General features: G+C 53.6%; 1 protein-coding gene across 1 annotated transcript in view; it reads right to left on the minus strand.

Moving 5' to 3' along the window:
- The window catches only part of TRABD2B (TraB domain containing 2B), a 211,861-nt gene that overhangs the window by 26,338 nt on the left and 171,176 nt on the right, over window positions 1–14,347 (minus strand). The window contains exons 3-4 of the mRNA XM_042997048.1: window positions 8,274–8,420; window positions 1,719–1,893 (exon numbers count right to left, since the gene is read on the minus strand). Coding sequence (XP_042852982.1) covers window positions 1,719–1,893; window positions 8,274–8,420 — 322 coding nt within the window. The remainder of the gene's footprint in view (window positions 1–1,718; window positions 1,894–8,273; window positions 8,421–14,347) is intronic.

Raw genomic sequence — 14,347 nt, forward strand, 5'->3', positions numbered from 1 at the left:
GGTTCCTCCTAGGTCTGCAGAGATGCCTGGAGGCTGGCTTGGTTCGGAATGGTTCCCCTTTTGTAGTCACTGGGGGATCATTCTGGAGCAGGAGCACTGCCCAGATGCTCATGGGGAGAGGGCTAGGGTGGCAGCTGGATGGTGAGTGAGAGGGTGTGTTTGGGAGCACTCCCTCCCCTGCACCTGTCCCCAAAGCTGTCCTGACTCATGCCAGGTCTCCAGTAGGTATCTTGCACCTGGAGGCTAGCCTTGCCCTCTCCACGTAGTCAGTCAAGGTCCTACTCCTGCCTTCTTCTCCAGACTCTCCTACAGGAATCCTTCTCTTCTCTGAAAACTGTTTGAACAGCTCCTGGAATCATCAATGGCCCAAGTGCTTTCTGATGACTTCTGTTCAGATGAGGAAACCAAGGCTGTCAGAGGGGAAGGGATCTGCCACAGGCCACACCGGGCCATGGCCGCCCCAACACGAGCCGGGACTCTTTCTGTCCAGCTGCAGGTGTGGCCTCACAGGGGCTGACCCACGAGCCTCTTCCATGCTGGAGGCCACACAGGAGGGAAGACGGGCACAGTCAGAGGACCCTGGCTCTCCCCTTGAAGGGTATGGGGTTGCATGGCGGGGTGCAGGGAGGCGGACGTCACACAGGGGTACGTGGACTGCCTGACCCGATCTGCGCTGGCCTGAGCAGGCAGGCAGTGCACGGCCAAGGGGCTGGGGAAGGGATGGCGGAGAAGCAGTGGTAGTGAGTTCTCACCCCCAGGTGTGGTGCCTCTGGCTTATTCTCACAAAGCAGGAGGTGGACTGCACCCACATGAGCAAAAAATACATTTCTGTTGCTGTGGCTCTTGGGCAAAAGCTGACTAATAAAGGAGGCAAATGCAATCCCCTGGTCCCATCGTAGACATCGCTGTTAGCATGGGAGACGGCCGTAGGGAAAGAAAGAAGGAGTCAGGGAGAGGAGGGAGGAACAGAAAGGAGGGACAGTGAGGGAGATGCCAAGCAAGCCCTGAGACTGGGCATCTAGACCTCCCTCTACACAAAGAGGCTAGAGCCCTCAGGAGAAGCATCAAGTTCATGGCCCACAGTGTGACGACAAGCCTTGTATTAAGTCCCACGAAGCTGCTGAGGATGGGGAAGGTCGCTGCCATTCTGAGTTCCCACCGTTAGGTTATTTAAATGTTACCGCTAATCTTTGTAAGTCTTCCATAAGGTAGACATTTTCAATTCATCAAATAGTCATTGCTGTCCTGCCCATTCACAGACCAGGGGCCTGAGACCTTGCTGGTGGTGTGCCAAGGTCACGCACCTGGAGGGGGCTGGGCTGGGCTGTGGAGCTGGGACATGGGGTGCCGGAGCCCGCCTTCTCCCCAACCAGGCCCCACGGTGCTCACGGGCTTGTCCCTGGGTTCGTGGGAGAGGCGGGGCTCAAGAGACTGGGTGGGCAGGGGAGCTGGCTTCGGTTCTGGGCTCTCAACACAGCCTCCTGGGGCAAGAATGAGCGACAGAAGTTGTCCTGGCCTTGGCAAGGTCACTCTGGCCAACCGGGCCTGTTACAGAGGAGCCCTTGGCTAGAAACAGGAGAACGGTGCTGTGTGGCCTCTCCCACTCCATTCTGGGCCTCTACTTTTTCCTTACTGAAGTAGAGGTCAGGGGAGGGGCTCACAAATCTCTAAGCCCTTAAAGAGTCTGCAAATAATCCCTTCCCCACTCCGGCCCAAACCTGCTCCGAAGGCAAAGAAGCAGATCTTGTCTTCGTTCTCCCGCAGAAGTGCCATGACCCTCTTCCCCATCCGCTCATTCCTCTTGTAGATGAGCTCGTGGCGGAAATAGCTGTCAATCTCCTGTGCGGTCACCTGCTCGTGCGGTGGGAGGGTGGTGTTGATAAAGCTGGGCAACTGTAAAGGCAAGACAGAGGCTGCCTTCAGTGCTCTCCGGGGCAAGGTGGGCTTTGAGTAAGCACACACAGCCCAGCCAAGCGGGCAACTTACCTTTATTAAGTGGCCCCTACGGGGGGCTATCCATTTTGCGTGTGCTTTTAATCAATCCAAAAATGCTTTGAGAGGAGTTGTTATTCCAGTTTTACAAGTGAAAAAAGCAAGAGTGGAACGTTCCAGAGACAAGTGCAAAGTCACACAGCTAGCAAAGTAACAGCCCAAGGAGGAGAGCCCTGGGCTGCGGCCTCCCACGAATCGCGCCTGTGTCTCTCCCTGGTTGACCCTCAGCTTCCAGATGTAGAAGGCCTGGGGGGTGGGGCAGCTCTCAGCTCCTTCAGTGTCCTGCCTCCCGCACCCAGCCCGGTGTGCAAGGAACTCAAGTCAGCAAGCGGGGCTGGAGGGTCAGCTCAGCTGCCTGGTGCGGCAGAAAGGCCACAGGGCACGGGATCCGGCTGATCTGGATTCAGGCCTGGTTCTGACACTGTGTGACTTTGGCCAAGTTACTTAACTTTTCTGAGCTCTAGTTTCCTCATGTGTAAGATGGGGATTCTTTGTGATGGTGGGTGCTGTATGGACTGTGTTCAGCCCAGCCCACCCTCCAGAGATGACAGGAGAGGTCATAGCCTCTGGTTTTCCCCATGCCTGAGCCCCGGTTGGCCACTACTATCTCCCCACCCCCAGCTCCACTATTTCCCAGGGCATAACCAAATCCCTCCATCCGTTCTTGAAAACTTCAACTCCAGGACCGTGGCTTCCTCCCATAATGAGGGTTTATTCAACAGCCTGGCTTGGAACTTTCCACACTTCTCAGCTCTGAGTGCACTATCCGTACCCTGTTATGTGGCCGGGGGTAAGCTTCACTGACATGTTATTAAATGAGGCAGAGAGCTCTCTGAGTCCAGGGACAGACCCTTTGTCATTCCTGGGCCCCCATGCCTGACCCAAAGTAGGTGCCCAGTAAGGTTTCTGGAACCTTGAACATAAAGTTGTTCTGTCCTTCCTCACTGCATTGTCTCCTCCTGGGTTCTTCCATTCCCAACATCTTGTCTTTCCAGCCTGGTTGTTGTGTCCAGGTATTCCAGGACTGTGGACTCCCGTGGTGGGTGGGGCCTGAGAAGAAGCCAGGGGCCACTGAGGAAACTGAGGCAGTGAGTCAGAATGTACTCTCTATTTCCCCATAATCCCTCATTGTCATTCCACCTTCCAAGCTCTGTGCTCAGACTTCCATCTGGAGTCCCCTCTTCTATTTCTCTCTCTTCATCAACTCTGGCTAAAGCACAGGACATGAGGCCTAGCTGACTGATGGGCGAGCTAGATGGAAAGTCTGGCATGAGGAGACTAAATTCCTGCAGGGTTTAGCCCCCAAGGGTCATGCGGCCCAGCTACGTGGCTTTTAGAGCCACTGACAAGTTGTCAACACTCTTTCTGAAGAAAATGGAGACGTCAGCAGAGGCTGAACCTTCAGGGATTTGGACAGGGCTAGGACATCTGTCTCTGATATCTGCTGGGATGTCTGTTTCTGATAGCTACTGGCCAAGGACCAGGGTGCTCCCCAGAGTGGAAAGGGAGGGACTTCTCCGCCATTAAGGCCTGATTCGCTGTTCTGGGATGACAAGGCACCAATATGACTAATGTAACCTAAACTTGTTCAGTACACAACCTGCACAACTGTATGCAGCAGTCCTTCCAGGGCCCAATCAGAGTTGGTGCCTGGGGACTGTTTGGCAAATGGATAAATGAAAGCATGGAGCTCTCACCTCCTCCACCAATGATGGAAGGGATGATCAGAAGTCCTGAGAAAGCAGGCCACATTTGGACTTGATGCAGCTAGGAGAGGCTTCTCAGTTGGGGAGGAGCTGTGGCTCAGAAGGGTTATTTCTGGAAACATGGCCCTTTTGGTTCCTCAGGTGTGGGAAAGAATGTGGGAGGATGTTATACCAAGAAATAAACATTTGTTCAATTAGTGAACGAATGCATGGTGGTGGTGATGAATGTGGGTCCTGAAGCCAGAGAGCCAGGATAACTTGGGTTGGAATCCTTCTTTTGCCACTTACCAGTTGGGCCGCTTCTCTACAACTAGCAAGTTACTCGTGCTGAGACTCGGTGTCCAAACTGGTAACATGGGAGTAATATATGCTGTGGTAGGAATTAAGTAAGAGCAGCTTTAGAAAGTGCTTGTTAGCACAGTGCATAGCACAGAGAGAGTCCTGACTAAATGTCTGCTTTGTGGAAGTAGCCTGGGGACGGATCTGGCTTCATCACCTCGCCCCTGTGACGGCAGAGGCTGCAGGGAAGGGTGGCCTTGGGCAGGGGTAGAGATGGAGATGACAAAGAGAAGCCTTCAGAATCATCAGAGAGCCATGAAGGCAGCATTCTGCTTCCCTTCCCCTCTCCCAAGGGTCTCCTCTGCTTCCTGACCATGAATGTGCATTTGTGGAAAGATGAATCTCCATTCATTCCTTAGGGAGCCAAAACAATTTAACAAGGACAAGAACCAGAAAGTGCAATGTCAAAGCCACAAAGGAGCTGGGCTAACCACCAGGGTTTCCTGGGCTGTCCGGCAGCTGGCTGACATTTTCTGCATGTTTCGTGCTGATGGGCCCTGGCTCCATGCCAAGGATGGGACTTGGGTTTGGGCCCAGGCTGAGAGGGAAACAAATTAATGATGTCATTAGTTTTGTCAGGAGCCTTAAATCTCCCATGATAAGTTTAAGTGCAGGATGCACCATAGAAGTTTAAAGAGGACATGTTAGGTCCCCCAGGGCCTTAGAGCCACGGGTCCGAGGTGGGATGGTGAGATAGGCCAGGCAGAGCTGCGGTGGGGCTGTAGGGAGTGCCTTCAGCGTAGGCTCCCCTGGCCTACGACTGGGACAGCGTCAGGTCTGGTGGTCAAGTGCCCAGGTCTACTGATGTCACTGACCTCAATGGCCTCATTCTGTCTCTTTAGTCCATCTATCCAACAGATACCTTCCAAGAACTTCCATGGGCCTAGGATGCTGCCCTGGATGAGGCTTCCCTGGATGAGGCTCACGGCCCAGTGAGGGAGTCAGGGCATGCTGTGACAGGGATGTGGGAGTCTGGAGTAGACACCTAGCAGATAACCATGAGTCCTTGTTTGTCTAGGGTGGTCTAGGTTCATGGCTAGGATTGACTTCTCCATGCCTGCTCATGACTCAGCCTCTTAATTATATTTGACCTTTCACTCTCTAAACTGTCTGGGTCTGGATGATAAATATATGGCTGCCTCACACCTAACACAGGCTGAGGGCTCAGACAAGGCTTCCCGGGGAAGGGGCCTTGGGGTCACCCTGCTGATTGCAGGGCATTGATGGTGTCAGTGACCTGGGAGCTTCGGGAGGCTGAGCCATGAGCCACTTCTGAAGGTGGGACGGTGGGGTGGGGAGGCAAGGTAGATCAAGACTGAGGGGCACCCAGCCCCTGTCTCCCATCCTGGGCCCTGCACCTGTCCCGCCCCAGCCTCTAGAGGCCCCTTCATCATCCTCTGCACTGAGGCCAGAGGCATCTTTTGGACCACATCACTCTCGGGCTCGAGCTCCAGGGCTTCTGCCCCTCAGCAGGCATTTTCACTCCCACCCCCATGATCTGCCCCCCGCTCCGCAGATCTCTCCACAGGACCCCCCCCCAACATTCCCACACCCCCACCCAGGCAGCCTGCTCTGCCTGCCAGCCCCTCCCATCATCCCCTCCTGGTCGACTCCATTCTCAAGCCCAGCCCCACTACCACCTCCTCCCTGACTATAGGCAGTGACTGTCCCCCTTCAGCCTGCGTGTCCTCATCCTCCCACCTCCTTCCTGGCCTCTAGCTACGGATGTAGCCCTATGTCACCTAGACCCTTTCTCCACCAGAACAGGAGCACTGAATGTAGCCTTGCTACCCTGACTCTAGGCTTTTCTGCATCTGGGGACGGGGCTGTCTAGTCCCTCCCTGCCTTTGTACCCAGAGGGTACAGGGAATGCAGCCTGGGGTGCTATTCTAACTTGGGTGGGCCAATCCAACCACACCCTCTGTCCTACTTCAAGTACGGGCACCACCCAGAGACCCCAGTGCAGTTCACCTGCCAGAGACAAATCAGCGGTTCTGGACACAAGCTCAAAGAAAACCTGAGCTTACTATGCCTTGAAGTCACCCCGTTCCTCCCTCTCTGGGCTTAGCATCAGCCACAGGCATAACAGGGCCCTGTCCTGCCCAGCCCAGCCCAGCTACTTCATGGCCAGGCTGTCCTGAGTGCTGGCCAGGTCCCCTCGGCCACAGTGCTCACCAGCCTCTCTCTCTCCCAGCAAATGACACAGGGCAGGACTCCGGCTCAGAGCTCTCAGACACCCAGACTCAGAATCGGAGCTCTCAGAGTCCTGAGCCTCCTCTGCAAGGTCTCCAGATCCTTCCTTTCACTGTCTACACTGCACAGAGCACAACACAAACCCACCTCCACTCCCTTGACGGCCGTTCCCTGATACTCACTCTGAGCGGTGCCCTGTGCTGGGCACTGGGAGGGAGAGAGAGGAGCGGCACACTCTTGCCTCAGGGATCTCCGGGTCTAGAGGGTGGCCTGCACACACAGAACCTCTCGGCCTGGTCCCTGGCTGCACCTCTGGACCAACCCACGCCCCTAATTCTGCTCTCTCTAGCCTCTGCTGGAACATTCCTCTTCCTCCTGTCCGTGGCCAAGTCAGGCTCTTCTCTGACCTCTCACCTTGCAGGCATCCTTCCTTCTTGCCCCAAGTCCATTTAACCTTCTGCTCCTGCCAAAGGCCCCGGTTGCACCCTCTACTCTCCCTTGGAGCAAGGATCACACTTAGATGCCATTGCTTGTGGAATGTCCCCATGTCTCCTAGGAGACTGGCAGCCCCACAAGGGCAGCTGTCTCTGCAACCACCCTCCTGCCCCATATCTCTTTTCATCGCACTGTTCCTGGTATTTACAATTTCATTCATTCCTTCAGCAACTATTTACTGAGTCCTGCTCTGTGCCAGGAGTTGCTTTAGCTGATCAGAATATACTGATGAACAAAACAGGTGCAAATGCCTATCCTCAGAGAGCACATGCTCTGGGGGGAAAGACAAAAAACACAATCACTTATCAGTGAATCAAAAGACGTAAGTATGTGAGAAGATGACAAAGACCATGGCGGGGTGGGGGGAAGAGGAGCATAACAAAGGGGTTGAGAGAGTTGGGGGGGTCAGGCTGCAATTCTAGTTCAGGGAGTTGGGGCCCATCTCACTGAGACGGTGATGTTTGAGTTAAGATGGGGGTGAGCTGTGGTGATGGCCAGGGAAGGGCATTCCTGGAGGAGGGAACAGCCAGTGCAAAGGTGAAACATGCCAAGTGTGCTTGTGGAACAGCTTGCAGGCCCATGTGGCTCCAGCGGTGGGTGTGAGCAGAGGGCAGAGGACATGGGGTCGGGGGTGGGGGAAGACCCCGGGGCCACAGAGGCCATTATAGACACTGAGAAAAATGGGGAGCCGCTGCACTGTCCTGAGCAGGGAAGTGGCCTCTTCTTGAATGAATGGTTAACCAAGCACCGTGACAGAAAGCACACTGGGCCTAGAGGGGCCTAGGGGAATATCTAATTCCATCTAGGCAGTCAGGGAGGGCTTCTCAGAGGAGGTAACAATTGACTGTGGCCAAGCAGGAGGAAAGGAAGAGGGAGGAGCCTGAATAAGGGCACAGGGGCATACACGGGTCAACGGCATGTAGTACAGGTCAGCAGAACAAAGTCTATGTGGTGGGGCACCTGGCTGTGACAAGGTCAGCAGAGGGCAGGACCCAGAAGGCCTCGAGTGCTAGATGAAGTATCTTGGAATTTCTACTGAGGGCAATGGGGACACACCTGGAGGAGTCCTGCTCAGCTCCCCAAGGTGCCTCTCACTTTCTGCCCAGCTTGTGGTAGTCTTTCCTCCAGGACTTGACTCAAGACAGAATGCCCCCAGCTGGACTCCAGTGCAAGGTCTCACCATGAGCTGTTCTCCCCCTAGGCTCTGACTTCCCCAGATTGTGAGCTGAACTTCTCAGAGCCTCCCCATTCTTAGAGGTTAAGCTTCTCCCACACACACCAGACTCGAGTGCTGCTCTTGATTACTTGGGCACGCAACAATGAAGTGGTGTGGGTTTGGGCAAATCTCTTTGCTTCCTTGAGCCTCAGTTTTCCCATCTGTAAAATGGAATACCAATAGGTCCTGGTTCCCATGGCAGAAAGAAGATTGCCTGCACCTGGCACATAGTAGGTGTCTAATAAATGCTAGGTAGGTTCATAGGTTCATATGGGCCTGGCCGTCGGAACTGGGGACCTGAAAGCTATCCACGGAGAGGAGGGGTGCCTCACCTGGGATGTGTCGTGGTTGAAGATGACAGCATTGAGATCCCCACAGTTGTAGTGCTTGATGAGGTCCTCCGTGGTGTAGGGTGCCTGCAGGCTCCCTGCTCGCACGCTCTCGTGCTGCAGCAGGGTCTGGTTCAGGGCAAACAGCACCTGTGCAGGGGAAACAGAGACGAATAAGGGCTGTGCTCAGGACCCCTGGCTGAGGGTCTTGACACCTCCAGGCCTGGCCCTCCTCACTCTGGACTTTGGGGCAACAGGCCCTGAGACGGAGAAGGCGTGTGGGGCCTGACACCGGCTGGTGCAGCCTGAATGCTTCCTCTGGCCTCCCACCGTGTTCAGCCTGTTGTCGTCTCCAGTCCTTGGCCCACATGGGTCCCCACTCCTGCTCTGGCTATCAACATCTTATCTAATAACGTGGCAAAATGAGACCCTAGTTGTGTCTGGGTTTTGGAATGATGGGTGAATTTTTCTTTTGACTCCTTTCTTTTCCTGTGCTTAGGAAAGTTCTAGAATGAGCACAGACTAAGTTGGTAATCAAGAGCACTGTAAACGAAGCAAGACAAACAAACAAAATAAACCAAAAACCTACTTAGATGTCAAGGCCCAACCCAAATGCCCCTTCCTCCAGAAGTCACCCTCACTCCAGGCAAAGGCCTTAGGAGCTGGGCCTCTCTGAATCAGGACCCTGCTGGCACTCAGCATGTATCCTGAAGCTCCTCTGTGCTCTCGGCCACCATTCCAGGCCCTGGGAAAACAGCTGCGCTCTAGCCAGACCTGCCTGGCATCAGGATCATGTGGGGTGCTATGCGAACGTATCAGATACCCCAGTCCTCATGCCCAGAATTAGAATCTCTGAGGTGAAGCCCAGGGTGTATATTTTTAACAGGCTCCATGGGGGTGACATTAGTGTTCTGATTGCTTCTGGCATGGGGACCATGGCTCTAATGGAATACGGCCTGCCCAAGGTAAGAGGGCCCTGAGAAATCTTCTGAAATGTCCCATTTTAGAGGTGCCTGGGTGGCTCAGTCGGTTAAGCGTCTGACTCTTGGTTTCGATTCAGGTCATGATCTCATGGTTTATGGTTTGAGCCCTGCATCGAGCTCTGCAATGACAGTGTAGAGCCTGCTTGGGATTCTCTCTCTCCCTCTCTCTCTGCCCCTCCCCTGCTCACTCTGTCTCTCTCAAAATAAATAAATACACTTAAAATTTTTTTTAAAAATAAAATGTCCCATTTTTAGATGGGGGGAACTGAGGCCCCTGAGGGGAAAGGACTGGAGGTAGCTTCATGTGATGGCATATCCCAGACCCCTTTAGCACCGACATAGGGAAAAGCTGTTGTAATTCCTGGGCAGAAGGTCAGGAGACAGTGTCAGGCCACCTGTCCTTGCTGTTGCCCGGCCCCAGCCTGCCCACCAGTCCTCATTGCTCATTCTGTTTGCACATTATCTGTTTGCCATCTTGGACCACAGTCTCTGGCCTCTCACCACCCCGAGCATCTCTCACTGGGCCCACTGCAACCCATCCCCTCCCTGCAGCCCCCCATCACTCCCCCATCCCATAGTCTTCTGCCACAGTCACCTTTCTTTTAAGTATAAATTTTGGTTAGTTAACCCACAGTGCAATATTGGTTTCAGAAGTAGAATTCAGTGATTGATCACTTATATACAATACCCAGTGCTCATCACAAGTACCCTCCTTAATACCCATCACCCATCTGGCCCATCTGCCACTCACCTCCCTCCATCAACCCTCAGTTTGTTCTCTATCAAAGCACAAATCCGGGGCGCCTGGGTGGCTCATTCGGTTAAGCATCTGACTTTGGCTCAGGTCATGATCTCATAGTTTGTGAGTTCGAGCCCCGTGTCGGGCTCTGTGCTGACAGCTCAGAGCCTGGAGCCTGCTTCAGATTCTGTGTCTCCCTCTCTCTCAGCCCCTCCCCTGCTCTTATTTTTTCTCTCTTGCTCTCTCTCAAAAGTAAATAAACATTAAAAAATTTAAAAAAAATCTGATTGTCTTCCCTCTTTTTTTTTTCTCAAAACTTTCACAAGTGCCTCCTGCTCTCAGAATAAGGGTCTAGCTCTTCAGTAGAGCCTGCAAGGCAGTGACCTGGACCCTGCTGTGGTCAGTGACCTCATTTCCCACTCAGTCTGCATGTCTCCAAATACCCAACTACTCAGCACTCTTCTGTCTCTGTGCTTTATACATTATGCTCTCTGTTCAGGAAAACCTCCTGCCTCTGCTCTCCACTTGCAAATTCACACTTGGCCTTCCAGGCTCTGCTCAAATGTCTTCTCCATGAAGCTTCTTGGACCACTTGGGGGCTGAGTTAGGCCCCTCCCTGGGGCCCCCACAGTCTCCTTATGTGGCAGACTGATACTGTGATGGCCCCAAATCTTACCCTCTCCATGTATTCATGCCCTTGGCCATGGAACTCTTTGGCTCCCTCCCATTCTGACATTCTGCCCTGGACTTGCTTTATAGCCGATGGGATGAGTAACCACTACGCACAGAGGCCTGAAAGCACCAATGGCTGCTGTCTCCTCTTGTCCCTCCCCTGCCCTGACAGCAGCCCACGCAAGCCCACTGGAGGCCGGGCAGAGATGAATTGCTTCATTTGTCCCACCAAGGCCATCCCAGTCCAGCCAACGGACAACGCGAGTAAGCCCGGCTGAGCTCGGCAGGGCCTACCTGCAACTGGGTCCGGACACCTGAGCAAATACTCGGTGCTGTTGCACTGAGAGCAGTGTGGTGGCACATAAGTGACCCGCTGTGCTTCTTTCCACCGCGGCGGGAACATTAGATTGTAATCACCATTTAGCTACCTGGCTCTCTCATTAGGCTCTGAGCTTCGTGAGGATGGGACTTGCATCTTATTTATTTTGTATCTGCAGATGTCAGCACAGTGCCCGGTAAAGCGAGGATGTCACTCCATCCTTTCCCTAGCACCTTAGTGCCACCTAGTGCCACCTGCTGAGGTCAGCCACTTCATAGTTCAAGGCTACTCATTAAGCCCTCCAGACTAGCCCCTAGAACTCTGGCACTCTGTCTGCGTTTAGAGCATGCTGCTACCCTGTGGCAGAAGTCCCCACCAGTGACATCAGTCACATGATTCCGGAATACATAATCTGAACAGAAAAGCTCATGCAATAAGGTAAAGTACTGACATGGACAACGAGGCCAAGCCCATGCTCAAGAGATCACCTCTGCCAACCCCCTCCCATCTTTGTTTCTGGCGGGCAAGGAGCTGGATAGTGTTAGGGTTCAGCAGCCCAGGCCGCTACCCTAATGAGCTGGCTGGAGATGAGGTCAGACCCCACCTCCAAGCCTTCTCCAGGCTCTGGCAACCATTCTGAAATTCGATCTGCAGCCACCTGGTGCAGAGTGTCAATGGCAGCACGGTGGCCGTGATGAGTCACAGGAGGCAGTGGCCCTGTTGCCGTGGACATCACTAAGGCAACAGGCACTTCCTCCCACACGGAACATGCCTCGCTTGAAAGTGTCCATGTCAAGCCAGAGTACTCTCCGTCTCTGAACGGGGGGGTGGGGGGCCGGGATATGCGGGCTTCTCGTGACCACACCCTGCCGCTGTATACACCTGCAGCTCTTCAGAGTCGGCACCACCTGGACTGCGGTGAGGTCACCCGTTCGGGTGCCCAGAAGACCTGGCTGGAGGGGAGATGGCTCCCCTGGGCCTCCCTAGACACATGGAGTCACTTCCGCAATCATGTGGCTTTTGTGAAGCTAGGAGGTGTTTCAGTTAAGTGTGGTACAATCTGTAGGGTGCAAAGAACAGTCCTGGTATGTAGTAAGAGCTGGAGAAATGCTTGGTAAATAAAACTCGGAAGAAAATAGTCAGACTTGAACTTTGCCAGATTGGAACTGGAAGGGCCCCTATACGTCATCTGGTCCAGTGGTTTTTAAACCTTCTTTGGCCATGGGATCCCTTTTTATTGTTATTGTTTTCTAAAGGAACCTTACTTGGAACTCAGTATGTGGAGTAGATAAAAATGGAAATTTCCCTGACTGATGTGAGGAGACAAGCTAGAGCCTGAAGTCCTACCAGTTCAATGCTCCACTGTAGGAGGGACCCCCAAGGCTTCTTTGTGGAGGCCGTGGGTTCCCTGGAGCCCAGTCTGAGAACCACTGCTCTCTTTCTGTGCCTTCACCATACAGAAGAGGAAAGGAGACAGGGGCCCAAAGTGGGCAAGAGAGAGCTCAACCAAGCCCACACAGGCAGCTGGGGGCAGAGCAGACTCGAAGCCAAGCCTGATGCCCGGCCCAAGACCCTTTGCGGTGCCACAGATTGGGCCTGGATTCTGGATGTTCACTGACTCAGCCCACATTCATCCCACACACATTACCACACCTGTCTTCTTCCTGGAGCCTTGCGAAATAGCCAGAAATAGCCATGGAGTATTTATTATTAGCATGCTGCATACAGAAAACTGAGATCAGATCACTGAAGAGGCATTCCCAGTGTGGCCCAGGCAGTGTTGTGGGGCCGGGACTGAAATCCAAACCCATCATTCTGGATTCCCCTGACCCCCAGGCAGGGGTTGGTGCTTCCCTTGGTCTTGGCACTTAGCCCATGTAGCCTCCGTCTCAGGTGATTCCCGTTTCCTGCCTGTGTAGACCAGGAACTTGGTCAGGGAGGAAGCCTGCCTCTTTGTTCACCGTTCACTGTCGAAGAACAGATTTTCAGGAACTGTTTCAGAAGGAGGACCGCTGACCCGAGTCACATGCCCTTTCCCCACACCTCCCACCTGGAGCCATCCTTTGTTTGCATCTTTCAAAATTCATTACCAGGGTCGCCATGTTTATCGAGCACTTACTATGTGTCAGGAATCTTCTATGCTTATATTAATTTATTTAAGCTTTATAGCAACTCTGAGTTAAGTTTAGTATTAGCTCCAATGAATAGATTTTAAAAAACCCTACAGCAAAGAGATGTTACATAACTCACTAAAGGTGAGAAAGCTGGTGAGGGATGGGACACACATTCAGGCTTGGGCAGGCCAGTCCTGGAACCCATCCTCTTAGTGGACTACTGCCCTCTGGGGCTTCCCTCTGCTCTCCCTGGGAGACAGCCGGCAGGATGGCGTCCCTATTCATTCACAGGAAGCCAAAGAAACAGAGGGGGCCCAAGGCCACGTGGCTTGTAAAGGGCAGAGCTGGGCTTTGAAATGACGTCTGTCTGGCTCCAGACCAGGTTCCCACGACTAGAACTTCAAAATAATACGTGCTTCTTCATAAGCATTCTCGGCGCTTCCAAAAGATATAGGGAAGCTACACTTAGTCATTCATTCAACGAACATTTACTTTCTGTCGATTCTCTGCAGGGATGGTGGTGGATGAATTGGTTTTGGTTTCCACCTGTGAGGAGCTCATTTCAGAGGCAGGTATCCCAGCTGGCTGTGACAGTGGAGGGTGTGGTAAGTGGGACCTCCAAGACCCTGTGCACAGGCACGGGAGAGCCTTGTCCTGATTTCTGCCTCCCTCCCATTCACCCTGAATTCCCAAGCCTGGCGCTGCTCACGGACTCCTGGGCCACCACGCCTTCTGCTCCTGGCCACTTTAGAATAACAAACCCTCTTTGCCCAAAGCCTCCGTGTCCCACTCTAGGATAATGTTTATGAGAAAGCTTTGACATGAAATAACAAACACTGGATGGAGGCTAGAGCTGCCTCGCTCCCCCCGGAGGGCTGTGTGTGGAGACAGAGCCATCAGGAGGACCTGAGCGTCCCAGTGCCGCCCCCCTCGCCAGTGATTGTCCGCCAGGAGCCAGCCTGTGGCGTCTGCTGAGTGTAGGCCCAGAATTTAAACACATCTTCAAACACAGGCTTAGGATGGAGTGAGGCAGGCGCCAGGAGGGTGGGGACAGGTTTATTGTTCCAGATTAGTCTAGTAAACAGTTCTGAGTGGGCTGGGATGGTGAACACTGAGGCCTTGTGCTCACATGCTGGCCCAGCACTGTCAGTGTGAGGAGAGGCGGCAGGACCCCCTTTGTCAGAGAACATTCTGCAACCCTGGGCTCCCTGGGACAGACCTGGCCTTCAGACTGAGGTTCTGAGGTGGAT

The sequence above is a fragment of the Panthera tigris genome, chromosome C1 (assembly GCF_018350195.1).
Source record: "Panthera tigris isolate Pti1 chromosome C1, P.tigris_Pti1_mat1.1, whole genome shotgun sequence".
Classification (NCBI taxonomy): Eukaryota; Metazoa; Chordata; class Mammalia; order Carnivora; family Felidae; genus Panthera; species Panthera tigris.